Consider the following 18762-nt stretch of genomic DNA (forward strand, 5'->3'; position numbering starts at 1 on the left):
CCTGTGTTCTTAACTGCAGAAGCGAAAGAAGGATTCTAATGCCAGCCGGTACGAAGTACAGCACGATTCAAAACCTGGTTGCTCAGAAGCAAATCCCACGAAGCTCAGTGGACCTTGCTCTGAAACAATGCATTAATTTACAGCCTGCAAAGAAGAGAAATGGATAGAAAAGGAATACAAATATGCCTACAGGGGCGTTCTTTATTAAAAAGGTGCACTCAGCCCTGTGCTCAGCTACATGCAGTCCCTCCCTCTTATCCCCATCCCCAACTCCATCCCTGTGGAAATGAACTCCCACCACCCTGTTTCAGTGAAACTTGGAATCCAGCCCCACAAATCTTCTGAACGCTTAATTGTGAAGAAATTCCGTTGAACTGAATGGGATTCAGGTCCAGTAAGCTCAAAGACCGCTTTGCCAACTGCCTGCGGAGACTGAGCCGGGACCGGCCTTGCGCGTTGCATACAGGCTTCCTCGCCAATCCCGTTTACGGCACATAAACTGCCCCTATCAACCAAAACAATTGATTGTTCACAGTCAGTCAATATCAACTAAAACGAGGCGCTGCCCTTCCAATCTCAGCACGCACGTGCGTACCCTTCAAGCGCCACTGCCAATCTGCACACGTGCTGCCGGGAAGTGGGAGGCTCGCTTGTCTTCCTTCTCGCGTTGTGTTTGTTCGGCTTGCTTCTTAGCCACAACTAAAGATACCGCAGCTGCCGCGCCCAGTGGACGGGAAAGGACTGACTTCCCGTCGGGTCCTCCGCCCTCCTCTGCTGCGCTGCTCTCTGCGGGGCTGACCGCCCGCCCGGCCTCCCTCCCTTGGAACGCTCCGGCTTGTGCCCTGTCATTGCCGCGATGCCTCCCTGCCGTGGTGCGTTTCTGGCCGCCCTGTTGCTGGTGTTCTTGTCGGAGGCTCGTGGTGAGTAAGGAGGACTGGCTTAATTTTCAGCGTGGCCTTTCTGCTGTAAGAGGGTTTATTGTGACTGGCACTCTAGTGATCATTTGGGGGCGAAGGGGGGCTGCGGGAAAAGGATTGCGCACACCGAGGAGGAAGCGCTTCTGTTCCTGGGTTCTGCTGAGAAGTCCTAGTCCTAGTCCTAAAAGGGTTTCTGGTTATGTCTGTAAACGTTGGAAGTCAGTCTAGCAGCGGCTTAGAGACCAACAAGATTTTCAGGGTGTAAGAAGCTGTAAGAAGGGAGCTCGGAGCTCCCTTCTTCAGAAGGGGGGTGGGTAGACATCCCTCAGATTTTCTGTAGGTCGTCACGGCTTCCTTGTTGTCTTTTCTTTTATTCTTTTTACCGCTAAAAGAACAAGAAGACTAGCTGGTCCTTCCCAAAGGTGTGCTGCTTCAGGCCCTGTGCTGTGGGAACACCCCTTTTTAAGTACCAAGTGAGTTTCATTGGCTGAAGGCCCTTTCCCCAGTCCTGATTCTTGTGAAGGATTTATTAGAAGCCTCTCTATCTCTTTCTTCAGCTTTTTCTGTCCTGTGCTTTCAGTATACTTCATCCATGGCAGTTAAATGTGATTGGCTGAAATTGTCTCAACCGCTTCCAAGGCACTGGTGAAGTCTGGAAAATTACAAGTTTATAAAAACAAGTTGTGGTAAAAGAACATTATTCCTGAGGAAACAGAGCATAACAAGTAAGGGGTGCTAGAACCTGGGCTGCCAAATTTTATGGGAGCGAAGGAACATTCTGCTTTTTCAGAAGTGGTTGTTGCTATTTAACTTCAATGATGTGGAGGCACAGTGCAGAACGGAGATGAAATCATCACGAAGCTGAAGTTGGTTCCCAGTTCCTTGTTCGCAGTTCCTTGTTCCTTATTCACAAAGCCAAAGACAAATATTGTGGGGGAATTGAAAAGATCTGCACCCCAAAATGAAGTTTGTTGGGGCATATATCATACACCTACACATTCAGAAGGCTCAGCCCTCTAAGTGGATCTATAATGGGTCATCCTACAAAGCCCAGTTCTTGAATTAACAGCTTCAAAGTAGGGTACCCACAGAACAAGTCAATAAGCAGAAGGGGGGAAGGCTGCAGCAGAATTTTTTTTTTATCACCCCAGTTCACACAACTCTGAATACCAGAGACTGTCCCCTAGAACAGGACATGTGCTGGTGCTGATCCAGTCACTGGTTCTGGAGCTGAGGCCTATTTGGACTCCCTCCCAGAACCTTCTATTAAACATTGCTGTGAATAAAGAACAGGGGAAAATAAAAGCCCTCTGCACCCCAAAACAATCTTTGGATCACCTTCTGCTCATAAACAATGGCTTAATGGTTGTCTCTGGGGGAGACAAAGAGAGGGCACACTGTCTTTGAGCTGGGACAATGAAGTAGGAATGTTAGATTGCGCCATCCTGTGAGGAACTATAGGTGTAAAAAGATAATCTGATGACAAGTGATGTCTGAATGAGTGAGGTTTTAATAGAAAAGGGGGTAAAGACAGATTTTGAAAGGTGTGTGAATAAATTCATGCAAGTTCTTCTGGATACCTCCATCGTTCTATGGTTATGCATAAGTGTCGGGTGTGGGGCTCAGGGCAAATCCACATGCCCTTGGTGTGTCCTGGCGTTGCGCTAAATGTTCACTAAACACCCGGAAGTATAGCGTTTTTCTAGTGCGATTCAGAAATCGCGGTAGAAAGATGCTATACTTTCGGGTGTTTAGCGAACATTTAGTGCAACGCTGGGATGCTCTGAGGGCGTGTGGATTCCAGTATTTTTCCATTTCGTGTCTAGCGTGGCAGCTAGTCTGTGTTTTAAACATGAGAGGGGTTTATGATATTGCCATATTCATAAGCCTTCTTAACATTGTGAGGGTAAACGTGACCACTTATAATCAGGCACTCAAATGAATATGTTAACAACTCTAGTCCAGACTCCAAATCTGAGGAGGCCAAAGACAAGGCCTCCTTTGAGACAGAAGCTGTTCCCACTATGAGCTTCTGGGAGGCAGTGCAAATAGGAGGTCATAGCACCAGAACCAATGTTTGGATCAGCACCAGCACATGTCCTCTTGCAGGGGGCAGAGTCTGGAGTTCAGGACTGTGTGATTTGGAGTGATCCAAAGATTGTTTTGGGGCGCAGAGGGCTTTTATTTTCCCCAGTTCCTAATTCACAGCAATGTCTAATAGAAGGTGCTGGGAGGCAGTCCAAATAGGAGGCCTTAGCTCTAGAACTAGAGACTGTATCAGCACCAGCACATGTCCTCTTGTAGGGGGCAGTGTCTGGAGTTCAGGGCTGTGTGATTTGGGGTGATCCAAAGATTGTTTTGGGGCGCAGAGGGCTTTTATTTTCCCCAGTTCCTAATTCACAGCAATGTCTAATAGAAGGTGCTGGGAGGCAGTCCAAATAGGAGGCCTTAGCTCTAGAACTAGAGACTGGATCAGCAACACCACATGTCCTCTTGTAGGGGGCAGTGTCTGGAGTTCAGGGCTGTGTGATTTGGGGTGATCCAAAGATTGTTTTGGAGTACAGAGGTCTTTTATTTTCCCCAATACCTTATTCACAAGTGTTCTCAAACAAGGTTCTGGGAGGCAGTCCAAATAGGAGGCCTTAGCTCCAGAACCAGAGACTGGATCAGCACCAGCACATACCCTCTTGTAGGGGACAGTCTCTGGTGTTCAGAGTTGTGTGATTTGGCGTGATCCAATTTTTTTTTCTGCTGCAGCCCCCCCCCCTTCTGCTTATTGACATGTTCTGGGGGCATCCTACTTTGAAGCTGTTAACTCAAGAACTGGACTTTGTAAGATGACTTATTATAGATTTACTTAGAGGGCTGAATCTGCTGAATCTGTAGGTGTATGATATGTGCCCCTACAAACTTCATATAGGGGTGCAGATCTTTTCAATTCCTCCACAGTATTTGTCTTTGGCTTTGCAAATAAGGAACTAGGAACTGTGAATAAGGATATCAGGAAGTGTTTACTGTTTTGTCATCCAGACCCATCAGGTGCCATAATTCCTGAAGACAGCATTTCCAAAGAATTATTTGCATAAACCCTGTGTTAACCTTTGGTCTTTTATTCTGTAAACAATTAGCTTTGAAAGGTATATAAGAATCTCTGCTGTATCTGATCTTTATGCATGTGTCAGAACATGGCACTGCATCTGGGTTTTATTGTAAATAAAGCTCATTAATTCTTTATGGATCACTTTTGGTGTCTTAGTTAATTGTGAGTGACTGCTGTTGGGAAATGTAATCTGAATGCAGAGTACCTTTAAGAAATTTTTCCTTAACACCAACTTACTGTGTATATGACTTTTGGGTTATGTAAACAATAGAAGTAGCAAGATAGAATTAAACCTTGTGTTTTTCATCTCTTAATTTTCTAAATAAATTTAACTAGAAAGGTGGCCTAGAAGGTCTCCTTTCAGTGCAAAATTATACCCTTCTAAGTCCATTTCATTCAGTGGATTTAGATGGGTGTAACTCTGGGATCCCTAGTGATGCGAGGTAGAACATTTTCCTGTACTTTTATTTTTCTGTGGGAAATTTTCCATTTTTAAAGTGCCATCGTTTACAGAGCAATGAATGGATGCTGTAGCCGATACAATGTAAGGCAAGCTTGGCAGTTTCAAAGTTGTAATTATTGTTTTGCAGGTGATTGCCCCTAGGAATTGTGTAAAATTATACATGTACACCTCATTGTCTGTAAGGGAGGGGGCAGGGAATAAAACCACAAATACATATGCCCAATTTTTTAAAAAGATAAACATTCACCTGAATTGTAGATCAAATCAAAGTTTAAGCTAAAATTTGACTTCTCTTGCATGTGGAAGGCATATAGTAATCTCCAGTCTGGTATGTTACTAACAAGTAATGCAAGTGATGATGCCACAGTGATGTTTGCGGACAATAGTTAAACTGTTCTGAAATAGGTGTTAACCTTGGTGTTCAAAGCCCTCCATGGACTGGGACCAGCATACCTGCGGGACTGCCTCTCCCATTACGTCCCTGGCAGGGCATTGTGCTCTGCAGACAAGCAACTCCTGGTGGTCCCTGGCCTGAAGGACATCCGTTTGGCCTCAACCAGGGCCAGGGCTTTTTCTGCCCTGGCCCCAGCCTGGTGGAGATCCGGGCCCTGTGGGACCTGCTACTGTTCCACAAGGCCTGCAAAATGGAGATTTTCCACCAGGACTTTGGCTGAGTGCCAGCGTGTGTCCTCCCCCTCCCCACCTAAGACCACCACTTTTCCTGTGACTGTCCTTGGCCATGTGTTATGCCCATATGTTATGGCCCATGTGTGGACTCCTGATTGTTTATCTACGTAGCCTATGAATAAGGCATCTGGACTATTTTAACGATTAGTAAGATTGTTACTGATTTTATAGTTTTTATGATTAAATTTTTGTATTTTATGGATGCTGTGAGCCGCCCTGAGCCCATTTGTGGGGTGCTGGGTATAAATCAAAATAAATAAATTAATAAAATTAATTAATGAACAACCATCTCAGTGCTTTACCATGCACCTAAAAATGTTTATGTATGCTAAAATTAGCATGTCAGCAGTTTTCTCTGTGTTTAGGTTTTTCGGGGGGGGGGCGGGATTAACCAGTGTGAGGAAAGCAGTTACTGTATTCTTTTTAAGTAACTACAAGGATTATTCCAGTAAAAAGCTTAAACATACAGCTTTGAATTGGTTTGAATATAACATTTAAACTTTATTTGACTCATACTTTTACTTCCTAATCGAGTATTTCATTTCAGGTATATTCTATTGAGACATAAAATAAATGTGAAGTACCTCTGAATTTGTTGAAGGCTTTCACGGCCGGAGAACAATGGTTGTTGTGGATTTTCCGGGCTGTATAGCCGTGGTCTTGGCATTGTAGTTGCTGACGTTTTGCCAGCAGCTGTGACTGGCATCTTCAGAGGTGTAGCACCAAAAGACAGAGATCTCTCAGTGTCACAGTGTGGAAAAGATGTTGGCAGGTAATTTATATCTACTCAGGAAAGGAGGGTTGGGCTGAGTCATCCTGTAAGAGTTTCCCAGACCCACCAGAAAAATACAACAGATGCTACAATCAGCAAAAGACAGTAGAGACCCCCTCACCTCTGCAGGAGTATACCGCATACCCTGCAGCTGTGGACAAATTTACATCGGGACCACACAGCGTAGCATCCAGACAAGAATAAAAGAACATGAAAGACACTGCAGACTTGGCCATCCGGAAAAATCAGCAGTGGCTGAACATAGCCTAACTCAAACAGGACACAGTATCCTATTCCAGGACACTAAAATACTGGACAACACTTCCAACTACTTCATCAGATTGCACAGGGAAGCTATTGAAATTCATAAGCATAAGCACAATTTCAACAGGAAAGAAGAGAATTTAAGTTAATGAATAGAGCATGGTTTCCAGTCCTGAAAAACACCAGGCTAACAAAATACTCTATACCCTACAATAGCCCTGCAGAGAAGATTAGCATATCAAGCACCAATCCATATGCAAAAGAACCTCCTCAGGATACAGTGAAGCCTCCCTCCATTAGCATTCCACACCCTGGGAAACTTTTACAGGATGACTCAGCCCAACCCCACCTTCCTGAGTAGATATAAATTACCTGCCAACATCTTTTCCACACTGTGACACTGAGAGATCTGTCTTTTGGTGCTACACCTCTGAAGATGCCAGTCACAGCTGCTGGCGAAATGTCAGGAACTACAATGCCAAGACCACAGCTATACAGCCCAGAAAATCCACAACAACCATACCTCTGAATTTGTTTACTAAATTAAGTCAATATTAATGTGCTAGAACAGATCGTGCTCTATTTTGAGCAAATAAATTTTTGGGAAGTTTTCTAGAAAACCCCCATCACTGTCAAATGTAAAAGAACAAGTGTTATTGCAGTCAGTCTTGTTCCAGGTGCATTCGGCATATTAACTCCAATGTCTGTAAGAACATGCTTGTATTTTTCTTTTATGAGAAATTATGAATTCTCTAGAGTTCAGTGCTGCAACCAACCTTCCCTTATCCTAAAATAATTAAATCTTCATGTGTACCTTTATATCCAGGTGACTGTAACCCTCCTGAACCTATCCGCAATGCCGCACTAAAGCAAGAACCAAAGCCAAGCTATCCTGCTGGGACTGAGTTGACTTACACTTGCATCTCAGGTTATGAATATATTCCTGGAAAGCGACCTGTTATTCGATGCCTTGACACGTCAGAGTGGTCACAGGTTGATGTGTTCTGTCGAGGTGAGTATCTTCTGAAATGTGGAATGCAACACCTCTGCAGAGCCTTCAGCAATTTACTTTTCTATTTATCTGATACCTAGTAGTACAAGAAGTAGCTAATATGCTTCAAGATCAGTAGCTTCAGAAGTTGAATAAGGAGAACTGCAGAACACCAACGCTAGATCAGACCAGGAGTCTCTCAGGGTCCAACCAGATGTGCCCATTTCCACAGCTCCCAGTGTTTTTTTCAGATGTAGTTATCAGGCACACAGGAACCCAATTCAGATCAGAACTATGATGCAGATGGGATTTAAGCCCCACTGCACTGTTTTTCCAGCCCCTGGGGAGTTGCCATTTATCCCATTGGGGAAACTTGTATGTACTGATAGGGGTACAGGTAAGCTTCAGATTCAGGAAAACTAGCAGTGCGGAGGATTAACCCACCCTCTCCTTGTGCTGTGGCCTTGGTCCAGATTGTGCCCCACATACTCCTGACAGGTTTCATAAAATGCTGGAAGCTGCAGAAATGCACACATCTCATTTTATCTTCAGTGTTTTGCATCAAAGTTCAGTCAGACCTTAATGCTAAAGAAAGTTACAAAAGCCTTGGGGGTTATTACGATGCTCAAGTCAGGTACCCTCTTAACTATGCTCTCTAAAAGCAAATAGTAGTAGGGATTTCTTGAACCTCGGTTTAAATGGTTACACAGGATTCCTGAGCCGCCTTGCAATATATCTCCTGATATTTCTCTCTGCTGTACTGAATTTAGCATTTTGGAAGTCTTCTTCTTTGTGTAATGCCTGAATTACGTCCATGTTATCTGCCTCACCTGCCCCAGTATCTGCCAGAAGATTTGTATGGATCTTCTACAGTGCACTGGCAGTAATGAAAGGATAATGTATCCTACTTGTACTGGGGAGGCCTGGATTCAGGTTTTCAGTGGGCCATGAAGATCATTGGGTGGCCTCTGGCTGATTGCTCTTGCTGCACCCAGCATACATTAGAGGGAGGGGTAGTGGAAATAGGCACATCCTCCCAGATTCCTTGGGAGTGGAATGGGCTGGATAAAGATAATTCAACCAAAATTTGCCGGAGATTGTATGGCTCCTTCCTTTGGTTCCAGCTCATTAATTAAGCATAATACAACTGCACTTGCATGGGGACTGACTTGCATACCACAATGTTATGGGTTGGATCAGACTAAATTTTCCATCAGTGGTATGGAATTTCCCTTTCTCCCCTTTACCAGCTGTAGCCCACTGATCTCTACAAAATGTTGCTTCTTGTGGGTAGGCGATCTTGAGGAATGATGTGAGGGAAGGTCTGCAGTGACAAAGAGGAATCCGTGGAAAATGCCTTGTTTAGTCTGGATCCAACCTTATGCGTATGGCCATAATGTTGGGGTGGTTCTTCTAAGGTGTTTGGATATTTGGATTTGGACGATACAAGTCACTCATCAAAGGCTTTGGCTTGTATCTTATGCAGTCTGCAAGCTGAAGATGACTTCCCTACCACTTCCTCCTCCTGCAGCTTGCTGAGCCCCCTAAAATTCTGTTCTAGGGTAGTTTAGGTCAGGGAAGTTTAATCAGTGCTACAGAGGGCAGGTCAGGGGTAGGTCAGGGGTCTGCTGTAAAAAAGCAAATTGGTAGATGCTGCCTCCACTACTGGAAGTGCCTTTGTGTCATGAATAAAGGCAGGCAGGATACAAGCCAGATTTCTGTGTTCTCATACTGCTATTTTTTAAATGAAATAATAAAGTAATTTCCTAATCTTTCTCCTAGGAAAACGATGTCCAACTCCTGATATAGGGAATGGCCATATAGTAGAAGACAGTGAGCTGCGGCTGGGGGATCAAATAACTTTTGCCTGTTATGAGGGGTGAGTTGTAGGTTGCCTGCCAGATCAGTTTAAATGAATGTAAAACTGTTGCTGTGATCTACTCAGATTAGGCTAATACTGTGTCTGGGGGCTGCTCCCCACCGCCCTGCGGACTCTGATCTGCACCCCCCCGAAAGCCCCAGGCAGACTCACCAGTGGCGGAACAGCAGCAGACGAGGGGCAGAGGAGGCAAGTGTGGAGAGTCCCTGGCCCCAAAGAAGCCATCGGATGTGCAGAGGGTGGCACGACCCAACTGACTGGCAGGGAGGCCCAGGATGGAGCAACCCAGTAGCAGACGAGCCGGCCACGGCCATAGGAAGGCCGTGGGGGGGAGGAGAATACATGCAGGACTGTCCCTGAAGCTAAGGGACAGCCTCGCAGGTGGGACCTGTCGTACGTGAGCCCTGGGGCTCAGCAATTGGCCCACCCTTTCTGTGGCCTCCAAGGGGGAGCCCTCGGGTTGCTCAAGGTTGTTTTGGCTGGGCCAATAGGGCGGCCCAGAGGACAGGAGCAGTATGGACCCATCCAACACCACCAAACCCATGCCACGACACCTGGCCTCCAGAGCATCCACAGCAGCCCCTGACTTACTGTAATAATATCTCTGTTAGTCGGTGGGTTTTTAGGGTAAGGAATAGATCTACCACTTACTTGATTTAATGGTTGAGTTGTAAAAAATTATCAGTGGGTTATTTGCTCAGCTTCTGTGTGAAGCTTAGAAACTGATAAAATCTTATCACCAGTGTTAGTAGACTGGCAGGAATTAAATTCAAGGTTTTGTGTCTCATCTCATTGTATAAGTAGGATTCTTGTACATGCTGGCCAAGTTGTTATTTCAACAAAGTGTGCCTCCCGTCTTAAGGTCAGGGTTCTTCAAAGTATGAGGCAGGCTTTTTGACCGTTTTCTCCATCACATTATTTCTGTAATGTAAAGCCTTTAATTTCTATAATTGTAAGGCCACAGTTTCTGCTGTGGTTGATGTGTGCTGTCAAATTGCCCGTGCTATTAAATATTTAATGTCTGAATGAATATGTATTAGGTATGGATGTTAGAACTGGCTCTTCCCTTGAAAAAGGAAAGAGCTTTCATCAGCCTCAAGCCTCAAAAGGGAAATGGATTGGCACTAAATAGGTTAGTTTGTGGTTCTTCAAGCCGCCAGATGATTTTATGTTAAAGGGAATGTGCAGTCTTTATGCTGGGTCCAGATACCTTGTGAGCTAGTGCAGTGGTTGCAGACTAGTAGTGCTTGCTTTCAAACAGCAATGTATGTTAGGGGAATGTAGTTCATCACCCCAGCTAGTGTACAATCAGTGGTCATAAAATTTCACATTGGACTTCGTGGAGTTTATGTCGACGTCATTTACTCTTGTTGTAATATGACGTAGTCAATCTGACTGTCAAGGAATTGGTGTTTTTCCTTGTTTGTAGCTCAGTCTCTTTGCCAGTAAGCTAACAAACTTTCAACAGTATAATATGGATTGTGCTTGCATATGGGTCCACAAGTGACCTCATTGGTAGATATATTCTCTGTCCTCCCCTTCCCATTTTGAAACCTATTTTAAAAACCTGTCTCTTAATTCTTTTTGAAAACATTGTTTTGAGTCTCAGTAAGCCCTTGGGTTTAAGGCGGCCCAATCTCTCTCAAGTCCACAGATGCATTCTACTGCCAATGCATCCTAGTTGGTACAAAGGAGTAAGTCAGCATGCTGCAACCTTTCTAACAGTTGTCACAGCTGAAGATAAATGGGGGAACCACATCAAATTTTCCACAATGCTTTGTCTTAGTGTTAGATAACTGAAAACATACTGTGGGGCAATATAGTCCTGCCAAATCCTAATCCTGCAAGCTTTTCCAGGTAAGCAAATATTTCATCTGGAATTGATAAGGTCCACTGTAATCTTTGAAAACACTGTGTCTAACATATGAAGGAAAGGCCATAGCAAAAAGGAATTTTGTGGTAACGTGACAAATGACTCCACTTACAGGAAGAATACTCTGTTTTTTCCTATTCTGCCATGTGTTCTAATATATTCAACTCATTCCTTTTTAGATACAGACCAGTAGGGAGAACTGAAGCTCGGTGTGTTTTGAGCGGCAGCAATGTTGATTGGAATAGTAGGCCTCCACATTGCGAACGTAAGATAATCTATCCATTAAGGTCTTTCTTTAAGTATTTTGGTGTAACTGTCATGTCGCCAAAGCTTTAGTAATGAACCCGGGTGCCTGAAACCTTGGTATGGTGGTCAAACCTCAGTGAGGCTACCATGCCGCCCTCTCTCTCTCCCAAACTGACATTCATTATTTATTTGGTCTAATGTACCAAACTAGGACGTACCCCTTAACGTGTTGAGGGGATTTGAGTAGGTTAGCAAACCAGAGAGCATTACCATCAGGAGCTTAGACACTTGACAGAGTCTAAACTCCTAGCAGAGTCATTGAATGGACAAAATTGATGGGGTGGGGGAATCCTTGAAAGGTAGCTACTGGACAGCAGCTGTGCTGGAAGGTGATGCTGATGGAGGATCTTTCATAGATGACGGTAGTGAAACTTTAGCTCGTTCTTACTGCGCAGAAGAAGGCAGTAGTAAACAACTTCTGATAATCTCATACCTCAAACACCCTATGATGAGACAACCCTATGATGAAAGAAGATATAGTGCTGGAAGGCAGGACCCCCAGGTCAGAATGCACTCAGTTAGCTAATGGGGAAGAGCAGAAGACCAGTACCAGTAGCACTGTTCTTATTGGTGTAAGTGGATTAAAGCTGAAAGAATACTCGCTGATGTGAATAGTTGCAAAAGGAAAGTCCAAGCAGTGTGATGCATATATTAGGAACATAAAATGTGAGACGTATTAATCAAGGTAAGCTCGAAATCATAAAATGAGAAATGGAACTTTTAAACATTGTAATCCTGGTGTGAATGGACTCAACTGAACTGAATTAAGACATTGTAATCACAAGATTACAAAGTGTTTTACTTTGGAAATGACCAACTCATAAGAAAGTGTTATTCTAATAGGCGAGACTTAGCATAAGCAACTGGGGGCCATAATGCAAAGTCTGTGCAAATATTTTAAATCAGACATCATGGAAAGACTGTCAACATAACCATCGTTCTAGTTTGCACCACAACTTCAGATGCTGAAAAGGAAGAATTTGAAAGCTATTACCCTAGTATCTAAGAAGAAATTGATCATACACCTAACCAAAATGCACTGAAAACCATAGGTGACTGGAATGCAAAATCAGGGAACAGCAGAATCAAATAGTGTTGGAAAATTGGAACTAGAATTGCAAAATGATGCAGGAGAGGGACTCAATTTTGTGAATCCAACAGTTTATTTGTTGCAACCAAATAGACAATTGTATGCATGGACATCACTGGACGGCTGATACAGAAATCAAGTCGATTATGTAATCAGAAGCAGAAAATGGAGAAGCTCTATTCTCTCTGCTAAAACAAGACCAGGAACTGATTGTGGTACAGACCACAAATTGTTAATTCAAGAAATAAAGTTGATGAGAAAAACTAAAACAATCATAAAGTTAAATAAGAAATAACATTCCTTAGAATTTTAAAGACTATGTAAAGAACAAATTGGCATTACTAAGTTCAGCATGAACCAGAAGAACTGTGGGTTGAAACTAGAGACATTATCAAAATAGAATGCTCAAAGAGTAGTCCAGTGTTTCCCAAACAGGTTCTACAAGAAATTGGCCAAGAATTCAATATTTGCGCAAAAGTAAATATGCCCAACTGTCACACTGAAAATAAATCGTATATTGATTTTGGATGCAAAGTTTATTTTAATGTTTAAGTAAATTTATTTGTGTGACAGCTAGTCTCCCTGAGCCTAAGCTCTCTGGAAGCAATGTTGTCCCAGTTCCAATGCCTGGAACCCTGAGGAATCTTTCGCTAAACCTGGCAAAGCTGCCAGAAAAGCTTTCCTGAGTTGCAAGGTAGTCTCACACTCACAAATGAACACTGCTGCTGTAAAAATACAGAAATCTTTATTGAATAACAAAAAGAGTAAAGTTTTTTAAAAGTCCGTAGTCTCAGCAGATCATATAATATTAAAATAACAAAGCTATCTGACTAGACAATACATTGCTTGGAACCCCCCCCCCCCCTCCCAGAATCTCGACATGGGCTTTATATATGTAATGTGTGTAATTTGGTACTGAGTCCAATATGATGCATGAGGAAGGGAACGTCATAGGACTGGCAGGGCAATCCCCTGATCAGTGTCCACAAGCCACCCTCGCTGCAAACACTCTGGAGTGGGCATCCTGCACCCAGATAAATGGACCTGCTTGCCAAGATGCCAGCCCCTGCTGAGGTGCCTGTAGGAACCAAGGCTAGCAGTGAGAGAGAGAGAAGCCATGATTCCATGATTCCAAGAGCAGTTTCAAAAATTCCAAGATTCCATGATTCCAAGAGCAGTTTCAAAAAGACAACAACTTTTCCTGTGGATGCCATAGCCAGCCAGAGCTGCTGTCACAAACTGTTTACACGTTGCACCTTTGATGTGCAGATGCCCGAAGCAAAGACCGGGAAGCGAGGCGCCGCAGACTCTAGGAACTTCACCTCAAGACAATCGCCTCCAACTATCAAAACAATGGACTTCAGTAATATGCAGATGGCTCCCCATTTATCCTTCCTTTATAACTTTTTATAACTTTATAACTTTTCTTCTTCATGGAAGTGATACCAAGTGCCATCAATAAACTCAATCGCTTCCTTCCCGCTTCCCCCATCATCATCACCATCTTTTTCTGGCCTGTAATTTTTTTAATAGGTAGGGGTTTCTCGGGATTTGAAACATTTAATGAGGGGTTCTTCCATGGAATAACATTGGGAAACACTGCCAGAGGAAATGAAAAGCCTCAGGTGATGACTGATGAAACTTAAAATTGCTAAAGATAGACGAGAAGCAAAAGTAAAAAGTGACAAAAATACAGTTTTGATTCTAAATGCACTTTTTCAGCAACTTATAAAGTCAAAGAAAACTATTATATATCTGGTGCAAACAAATACAAGCAAACAAAAAAAACAACAAACAAGAGCTCTGTCCCACAATATTTAAAAAATCAAAAGGAAATTCAGACCACAGCTATGGATGCTGTGGTTTGATCAACGTGGAAATACATTATCTGATCAGATATCATGAGAAGACAAGACTCACTGGAAAAAATAATAATGCTAAGAAAAGTTAAAGCAGTAGGAAAAGAGGGAGACCTCACATGAGATGGATTGACGCACTAAAATAAACCACGGCCTTAAGTTTGCAAGTTCTGGGCACGGCTGTCAATAAGATGTTTTAGAGGTCATTCATTCTTTGGGTTGTCCTAAGTTAGAAGCAGCTTGACAGCACATAATGCACACGTTCCACAGTAGGTGTCAACCAACTCTGGTTGCCTCTCCGATAGCAAGAAAATGCTGTGAAATGTTGCCAACTTTGTCATCTGTACTTGGAAAATCACACAGGTTTGGAAGTTGGTATTAGAGCTGCTGGGAAGCAGTTGGGATTGGTATGAGAGAAGAGGAAAACCTGAGTCAATAACTGAAATCCTGCTAAATGGATCCTCTTCATCAGTAACCCAAATATCCCATTTCTTCCTTCTTAATTTTTTTGTGTGTCTTATCTAATATTGGGAAATATTTGTAGAGCTGTACTTTACAATATAAATACTAGCAAAAGGCTAGCTAACTTTGCTCCATTACCATTACTAAGAAAGAGATCCATTAAAACTATAGAAACTAAAACACTGCTTAGTATGTGTGTGCTGAATTCGGAGGAAATTTTGTCCTTTGACCTTCCTAGAAGACATTGGCCTTATAAAGTAGAAAGCAGTACCTGCTGGATCTCTTTATAAAGCTTTCTAGTTTTTCCTTTCACATTTTTGTGAGGTCTAAAAGACACATTGAAAGTAAGATTGCTAGGGTGCTACCTGAGTCATTGTACTCTAGACTAGAAAATTGTGATGTCCAGTGAAAATATGACTGTGAAAACATTTTTATCATATCAGAATCTGTTTAAAAATAACTGTCTTTGTTAGCCTGTGTTTAGGAACTGGTGCTGGGAGAACAACCTGTTTCCCAGACCATTTCAGCTCCTGTTCTTAAAAAGCATTGGAAAGAAGTCAGCTGTTTGAGTTAGTATGATGTAATAGTTAGAATGTCAGACATGGATTTGGGAGACCTGGATTCAAATTCCCTGTCTGCAGTGAGGATTGCTAGGTGACCTTGAGCCAGTCGCACATACTCAGCCTACCCCATTTAGCAGGATTAATAACAACAACAACCTTTGATTTATATACCATCCCTCAGGATAACTTAACATCCACTCAGAGCGGTTTACAAAATATGTTATTATTATCCTCACAACAATCACCCTATATATACTGGTTGAATTGGAGCTCCGTGAAAGAAGAGTGAGATAGAAACATGTGGGATTAAGGGGTTTGCCCAAAGAGAAGAGTTCTCAGGCTACTGAGTGGACAGGTTTATGTAGAGTGAAAGGAGACAGTTGCAGTCTAGTATCAGAAAGTGTACTTGCTTGACTAGCCATTTTTAGATGAAAATAGCATCAGCCCAAGTGCAGTGTTAAGTGTTTTATTTCTGCAACTAAACAACTTGAACAAAATGTTACTATCTCCCCAGGTGTTCCTTGTTATCCCCCTCCTGAAATTGCCAACGGTAGGCATAATGGGCAGGGGGACAGCTATACATACGGCTCAGCAGTAACATATCAGTGTGACCGTGAGTTCTCTCTGATTGGAAACAAGACTATTGTGTGCACAGTTGACAAAAATCTGAACGGAAAGTGGAGTGGATCTGCACCTCAGTGTAAAGGTAATGGAAATGCACGTTTACTCCTATCTGGCTGTGTGCTGATTTGCTTTTACTGCACATAACCCCTAGATGAGAAAAAAATTAAGAAATTGACAGAGCCTTCCGATCGCTTTAAAAACTCAGCTTCCAGGCAAACATTGCAACTCCTTTCACAAGCTCCTCCTCGTGTAATTTGTCTCTTGTAGCTTAGCCCGTAGATTCATTGACACTAATTTTCTCATTGGTTTCAATGAGACTTAGTCATGATTAACTTTGGTCGGATTGGGGCCATTATGCTGAGTGTAATAGAAGCAACTAAGTTGTTTGGCTTTTTAACGTACATGGAGGGAAAATGTTGTGCTGGTTTCATGATGTGTGTAGATTTACATATTTTTAGCTTACTTCTTCCTGAACATGCTTGTGGTACAGCAGTACAGGGTGTAGCAATACTAAAGCAAAATCTACATTTGTAGGTTTTGTAGCAATACTAAAGCAAAAACTACAATTAGATTAAACAATTAATACGTAGATTAATATATAGGTTTCTAAAACTATCTCATACAAGCTTAATCTCATATGCTGAAAGTCATCCTCAAAGGTATGAATTTGCATATATATATATATATATATATAAGAGAGAAAGAGAGCATTCGGTTCAACATCCAGGAGCTGAAAATTCACAGCTGCTAAATCATTTTAAAGTGGGTTTATCTAGCAAAGGTATTCTTGAGAAAACGGTCTGAATATTTTAACATTTTGATCCTAAACATTTTTCATGGGAGCCCCTGAGTACACACAAGTTTTCACAACCAGGCAGAGAATGCTTACCCAGAACCATTTTAGGTCTGGGAAAACACATGGGTGTGGGAGACTTAAGCTCCTTCTCCTGACAATCTGCTGAGCTGATCGAAACTGAGCCCACATATACCTGGGAATTGGGCTCTGAGTATAAAACCCATAGAGCACGTCAACAGGACCAGGGTGGATGTGAGCGGGAGACCCAAGGTCAATCAGTCATATAGTTAGCCCCTGAGGCCCAATATTGTTAGTATTATGCTTGTGGGAAGGATGGGATATAAATCAAATGTATAAATAAATAAAATCTTTTAGTGGATTGATACATTATCTGAAGCGACAAGAAATGGAATTACCTATTGTATGTTAAACATGGGCGATGCAGGATCTGCAAACAAAAGACAAGCATGACTGCTAATTGGAGTTCCTGCTGATTGTACCCCAGGATCTTCTTTGGTGAAACCATTTCTTATTTAATGCTACTTTTCTCTTTCCGTTGGTCCATTACAGTAGAGCAGAAATCCCAAAGGGAAATTTGGTAATTTCATATTAGCCTTAATACACATGGGAGAACATACTAATATCTGAATACAATCCTGGACATACGTTAATAGGGAATAGTGTTATTAAATGTGCAGCTGATAATTTGTGGCATCCTGCTCCTTCAATCTTAGATAAATGGTTTTTATACCAAAGTGTCTGGTAATTGTTTATCATCACTGAATTTATTTGCTGATTAGTTTCTAATAATAATACCCACAATGTAATAATATTCTATTTATATGCCACCCTTCAGGATAACTTAATGCCCACTCAGAGCAGTTTACACAGTGTGTTATCCTCACGACAATCCCTCTGTGAGGTGGGTGGGGTGGAGAGAGCTCCAAGAAGCAGTGACTGATTCAGGGTTAACCAGCTGGCTTCAAGCAGAGGCAAACCTGGTTCTCCAGATTATTAGAGTCTTGCCACTCTTAACTCTTAAATTTGAACATAGTCGAACATTCAACACCCCCCCCACTCCCCGTTACCTTTTTTCGCTGTTCTGTATTGCAACTGAACTCTTCTGCAAGGAAACGGCTGCATGGGAATCAGGAGGAAAGCTGAGAAAACCACAGTAGTTACTTGATTGCACATGCGGTCCTATAACGAGTGCCTAGAGGCAATTTGGTGTCAAACTGATTTGTTTCATTAAGACGCTGAGGCTCAGTAGGACCCTTCTTCCCTCTCTGTGTGGAACACATAGCTGGTGTTGGTTTACAGTGGTACACTTTACCATGTGTATACACACAGGTAGTCACTTGTCTTTTTTTTTTCCATTGCAGATGAAATTTTACTTCCTTCATCTGGACCCAATGTCACCTCTACCTTTCCTACTTATACTAGTTCTTTACCCACACTCCAAACAGAGTTAGCCTGGGAGAAGCTGTTCATAATACTACAAGAGATCAAGGATTTAATAAACATAAAAAGTAAGTTATCTGCATTTATGTATAAAGATGAGTCAGAGATGCATATCAGCTTGCCTTTCTGCTTACTTAGCAAATGTCATTTATTTTTATGAACAGCAAAGTCCTTCGAAGAACGCCTGGATGGGTTAGAAAAGAAAGTGGACAAAGTCATATATGAAATGAAGTCCTGCTGTCAACAGTCTAGAGAAGAGAGGCTGGAGGAGGAGGAGGAGGAAGAGTCATGACGATGCTAACTCCAAATGCTCTGACAGTGGCATTCGAGCAACTCTTTCCTGGGAGGCTCATAGAATAGACCTGAGTAGAACTGCTTAGGATTGCTCTCTAAAAAATTTTGGTGGTAGTAAAGAATTGTCAGCACACAGGGTGAAGCAGACGCATTGCAGGATCAACGCTAAAAACATGGATGAAGGCATATTTAGGTGGTTATTTTGAAAAACATGGGTGGAAATAGGTTTGGTAAATAAGTAGGAAAATAGATTACAGATCTCTTATTGCTATTTTGACATAATAAACTTTATTAAAGGATAGTTTTAATATACACTTTAGTAAATGTTTGCTTTATAAATGTCAATCCTTGTGTGAGCTCC

At 42.4% G+C, this 18762-nt stretch overlaps 1 protein-coding gene across 1 annotated transcript; it reads left to right on the forward strand.

Annotated features, from left to right (window-relative positions):
• Positions 1-700: 700 nt before the first annotated feature.
• On the forward strand, positions 701-18713 carry LOC129329826 (complement decay-accelerating factor transmembrane isoform-like). The gene is made up of 7 exons (XM_054979495.1): positions 701-920; positions 7030-7215; positions 8977-9073; positions 11126-11211; positions 15741-15932; positions 18029-18175; positions 18272-18713. Exons 1-7 carry the CDS (start codon positions 857-859, stop codon positions 18397-18399), a joined length of 900 nt encoding a protein of 299 aa, XP_054835470.1. The 5' UTR covers positions 701-856; the 3' UTR covers positions 18400-18713.
• The last annotated feature ends 49 nt before the right edge of the window (positions 18714-18762 follow it).

The sequence above is a fragment of the Eublepharis macularius genome, chromosome 5, assembly GCF_028583425.1.
Source record: "Eublepharis macularius isolate TG4126 chromosome 5, MPM_Emac_v1.0, whole genome shotgun sequence".
In the NCBI taxonomy this organism is placed as follows: Eukaryota; Metazoa; Chordata; class Lepidosauria; order Squamata; family Eublepharidae; genus Eublepharis; species Eublepharis macularius.